At 39.2% G+C, this 5,073-nt stretch overlaps 1 protein-coding gene across 1 annotated transcript in view; it reads right to left on the reverse strand.

Annotated features, from left to right (window-relative positions):
• The window catches only part of WDR49 (WD repeat domain 49), a 138,271-nt gene that overhangs the window by 110,700 nt on the left and 22,498 nt on the right, over nucleotides 1-5,073 (reverse strand). Inside the window, exon 3 of the mRNA XM_012640190.1 lies at nucleotides 1,975-2,415. Within this exon, the coding sequence (XP_012495644.1) occupies nucleotides 1,975-2,415 (441 nt within the window). The remainder of the gene's footprint in view (nucleotides 1-1,974; nucleotides 2,416-5,073) is intronic.

Here is a 5,073-nt window from a genome sequence, read left to right on the forward strand (position 1 = left end):
GATTGACGGGCACTTGGGTTGTTTCCACATTCTTGCAATAGTGAATTGTGCTGCCATAAACATTCGGGTGCAGATGTCCTTATCGTAGAATGTTCTGTGCTCTTAAAGTGGGAATAGTATCTACTTCATGGTGATTTTAAGAGGATTAATATATCAGGCTGCATCACAGAGAGAGCTAATAATGATGAGGATGATTTATGGTTCTAGGCAGTAGAGCATACTATTTCCTACTAAAAAGAACTTGGCTCTTTGGAGAAATGGCTGGTTCTAGGTCTGGCATAGGAAATACACATGATCCTGGAAAATCTTGTCATACCAGGAAGGAAACAAGCTTTCAAAGACTTATGGTTGTAAAAAGACTTAGAAGGTGACTTACATTAGTTCTCATTGTCTAAAGATTGTACAATTTTAGGCATGGGTTAATAGTAGATTGAAACATATCGACTTTTTAAAGCCCATGATTTTTCAATTATACTGATAATAATGATGATAATAGTACTCACTGTTCAACTTTAGAGGTTATTATAGAAACAGCTCATTATTTAGAAAACCGATAAGTGTAAGTGAAGAATTAGGCATTTATTTTGCCTTTATGCTGTAATTTGTACTACATGATAACTAAATAATGAATAAGGGAAATTTCTTTTTATAGAAATATTCCAGCTTTTAAAGGAAGAGAAAATGATAAAATTAGAATGTCATCATCTGGCAACCCCTAATAAATTAATGTATCTAGGAACAATCAGCCATAAATGCTAACATCTCAAGAGGAGAAAGAACCAGACATTTTGTGCCTCCTGACTGAAGAACACATAACCACCTATTTGAAACAAACAAACCTGACACTGCTCAAGGCTTTAGACTTGACAGCCAATTTACTGGAAATACTAGAAACAGGTGGACATATTAAACAACACTGTGTTGGCACAGTTTGTAAAATCCAGACTGTGGGAAACTCTAAAAGACAAACACACAAAAACATCAATAGCAACAGCCAAAATATTCAAGAAAAATTGAACACAGAGAGGAAAACATATATATTAAAAGAGACATATCGACCATTCACAATATTTGGACCTTATTCAGATACTAATTCAAATAAACTATTAAAAATTGTAAGGCAATCAAAGGAATATGTTCATGACTGGATATTTCATGATATTAAGGAAACATTGATATTAAGTGTGATAGTGGTATTTTGGTAATGCTAAAAAAACATCTTTTAGAAATATAGAAATATTTACAGAGGAAATGATTTGATGTTTTACATCTTAATAGAGTGGAGGCATAGATGAAACAAGATTGGCTGTGAATTGAAAATGGTTAAGGGTGGATAGTGGGCACATCGGGTTTCTAATACCGTTCTGACTGCATGTGTGTGCACTTGAAATTTTTCATAGTAAAATTTGCCATCTGCTTAATATAAAATTTTAAGCATATAGAGTCTACAAGCTGCAATCTTCCCCCACAAAATTATTTTTCTTACATTATGTTATCTTGCTCATAGGTATAGTTACATGAAGATATTTGTACTAAGTGGACCCTACCTATCAGAATTAAGACACTGACTTCATGCGGTCAAAATCAGATAAGCAGCTGCCCTTAACTACCTTGAGCCATGCCATGCTCTGTAATAGGCTCTCAGTTATGCATATAAATCCATCATACTGCTGTAAACTACAGAGGAATAAAGTTCTTGTAAGCTAATAATGTAGCATGGCCACATGGAAGACAGAGCCAAGAATCTGAGTCATTACCAGCGTTTTCATTTTAAGGCACCCAAGAGAACAGCTTGGGAAATCGAGTAGCTCACTTAGCTCTACCTATACTCCCTCCAGGTCAGAGGAGAAGCACCGAAAGAGTAAAGCAACTTTCTGTTACCGCTAATGTTATATATTTGATATTGATCAGGAGCCCTGTCCCATAATTTTTCCCCTTTTACAAGCAGTAAATTTGTTTATAAAAACTTTTTACCTTGTTTACATTTTCCAGAGAAACCAAACTTGTCACCCACAGGTGTTTGAGCTTTGTGGCATCTGAAGTGATGGGAAGTGTTTCTTGCAGCTTTAAATTCTCTCCCCAGACTCCTAACAGACCTTCTTTACTGATAGTCAGATACCGACATGAACTTTTTAAGAAAATTACTTTTTGAATGGTTTCCTTGTGTTTTACTGGGAGGAATTCAAGGTCCTTCCACTGGGGAACCACAGTTGACTTTGCTCGTTCCTCTTTCTCATACAGCACTAGCAGTATAAATGAAGTCAGCTTGTCCCAAGTAATAAAGCCATCTTGGGCTATATCCACTTTGTCATAGAGCTCCCCATATTCTTCTTTTGTGCCCCAACCAACAACCTCTGTCATCCTCTGCATGAACTCTTCTCTGGACATACAGATGGTTTTCCTTGCCTCTGGAGACTAGAAACAGGAGTAAAAAAAATGAAACAACAATGAAAGCATCGCCAGCACAAGAGCATTGTGCTATCCTCAAAGGTGGATTTTATCAGCAATTCTTCCAACATGCAAGGAAAAATGTCCTTTACTTCTATGGTCCCCAACCCCTGGGCTGCAAATTGGGCCACATAGCTCTGCCCCACACCCACACCCCACAACCCACCTCACCTCACTTCCATCAGTGGAAAAACTGTCTTCCATGAAACCAGTCCCTGGTGCCAAAACGGTTGGGGACCATTGTTTGGTTTTTTCGGGTTTTTTTTTTTCAGGGTATTATGAGGGTACAAACATTATGGTTACATTTTATGTCTTTGCCTCACCCAAGTGCGGGTTAAAGGCATGCCCTTCCCCCCTACAATGCTCCCCGTGTCCTTTAGTTGCGGATTTACCCCCCTGCCCCGCCAAATCCCCCTAATCCCTGGACAGTATTGCTGCCATGTGATCACCCTAGTGTTGATCAGTTAGTACCAACTGGGACCACTGTTTTACTTCATAACAGTATTATACTTAAGTGAATTTAAGCTGGGGAGCAAATAGTTGACAGGGTTAGAAGCTGCTATTCTCAATCACAAACATTCTTATAGCTGGAAGAGGGAGGCGGGAGAGTCAGAGAAGATGTGACAATGTAAGCAGAGTGATGTGGGGCTATGAGCCAGAGAATTCAGGTGGCCTCTATAGAAGATGGAAAAGGTATGGAAAGGCGTCTCCCCTAGAGCCTCCAGGAGATAGGCAACCCTGACAACACCTTGCTTTTAGCCCTGTAAAGTCCATTTTGGATTTCTGACCTCCGAGACTGCACATTAGTAGATTTGTGTGTTCTAAGCCACTGTTTGTGGTAATTTGTCATAGAAGCCAAGGAAACTAATACCAGCATACGTTGCTTTATTGTACTTTGTTTTATCACATTTTGCAGATATTGTGTTTCTGCAATGGATGTAGATTCCATCTCAGGAAACCACTTTCTTTGCTGATGTAGAAACTGCAGCGAGTTATCTAGAAGATCTAGCTAAAATCACTGATGAAGGTGACTACACTAAACAATAGATTTTCAATGGAGACAAAACAGCTTCTATTGGAAGAAGATGTCATTTAGCACTTTTATAACTAGAGAGAAGCAGCCAGTGCCTGACTTCAAAACTTCAAAGGACAGGCTGACTCTCTCATTAGGAACTAATGCAGATGATGACCTCAGTTTAATCCAGTGCCCATTTATAATTCCGAAAATCCTAGAGTCATTAAGAATTATGCTAAATCTACTCTGCTTGTGCTCTAGAAATGGAACAACAAAGCCTGGATGACAGGACATCTCTTTACAGCATGGTTTACTGAATATTATAAGCCCACTGTTCAGACCTACTGCTCAGAAAAAAAGATTCCTTTTAAAATATTACTGCTCATTGACGATGGACCCGGTCACCCAAGAGCTCCGATGGAGATGTATAAGGAGATTAAAGTTGATTTCAGGCCTGTCAACAAAACATTCATTCTGCAGGCCATGGATCGAGGAGTAATCTCAAATTTCAAGTCTTATCGTTTTAAGAAATACATTTTGTAAGGCTATAGCTGCCATAAATAGTGATTCCTCTGATGCATGAGGGACAAGCAAGTTGAAAATCTCCTAGAAAGGATTCACTGTTCTAGATGCCATTGAGAATGTCCGTGATTCATGGGAGGAACACTAACAGGAATTTGGATTGTTGATTCCAACATTCATGGATGACTTTGAGGAGTTCAAGACTTCAATGGAGGAAGTTACTGCAGATGTGGTGGAAATAGCAAGAGAATTAGAATTAGAAGTGGAGCCTGAAGATATGACTGAATTGCTGCAATCTCATGATTAAACTTGAATGGACGAGAAGTCGCTTCTTATGATGAGCAAAGAAAGTGGTTTCCTGAGATGGAATCTACTCCTGGTGAAGCTGCTATGATCATTGTTGAAATGACACAAAGAATTTACAATATTTACATCGACTTAGTTGATAAAGCAGCAGCAGAGTTTGAGAGGATTGACTCCAATTTTGAAAGAAGTTCTAATATGAGTAAAATGAGATAGCATGAGATACTATAGAGAAATCCTTCCCGAAAGAGTCTATCCATGTGGCAAACTTCATTGTCATCTTACTTTAAGAAAGTATCATAGCCACCCCAACCTTTAGTAACACCAGCCTGATCAGTCAGCAGCCATCAACATCAAGGCGAGACCTACCACCAACAAAAAGATTAAGATTCACTGAAGGCTCAGATAATTGTTAGCATTTTTTAGCAATAAAGTATTTTTTTAGACGTAATGCTACTGCACATTTAATAGACTACACTAGCCAGGTGCAGTGGCTCAGGCCTATAATCCCAGCACTTTGGGAGGCCAAGGAGGGAGGATCACTTGAGGCCAGGAGTTTGTGACCAGCCTGTGCAACTTAGCAAGACCCCATCTCTACGAAAAATAAAAGAAATTATCTCATCACAGTGGTACATCGTGCCTGTAGTCTCAACTGCTCAGGATGCTGAGGCGGGAGGATCACTTGAGCCCGAGAGTTTGAGGTTACAGCGGGCTATGATTATACCACTCCACACTACAGCCTGGGTGGAGTAAGACCCCATCTCTTAAAAAAGAAGATTACAAGG

The sequence above is a fragment of the Propithecus coquereli genome, unplaced genomic scaffold (assembly GCF_000956105.1).
Source record: "Propithecus coquereli isolate 6110/MARCELLA unplaced genomic scaffold, Pcoq_1.0 Scaffold15, whole genome shotgun sequence".
Taxonomy (NCBI): Eukaryota; Metazoa; Chordata; class Mammalia; order Primates; family Indriidae; genus Propithecus; species Propithecus coquereli.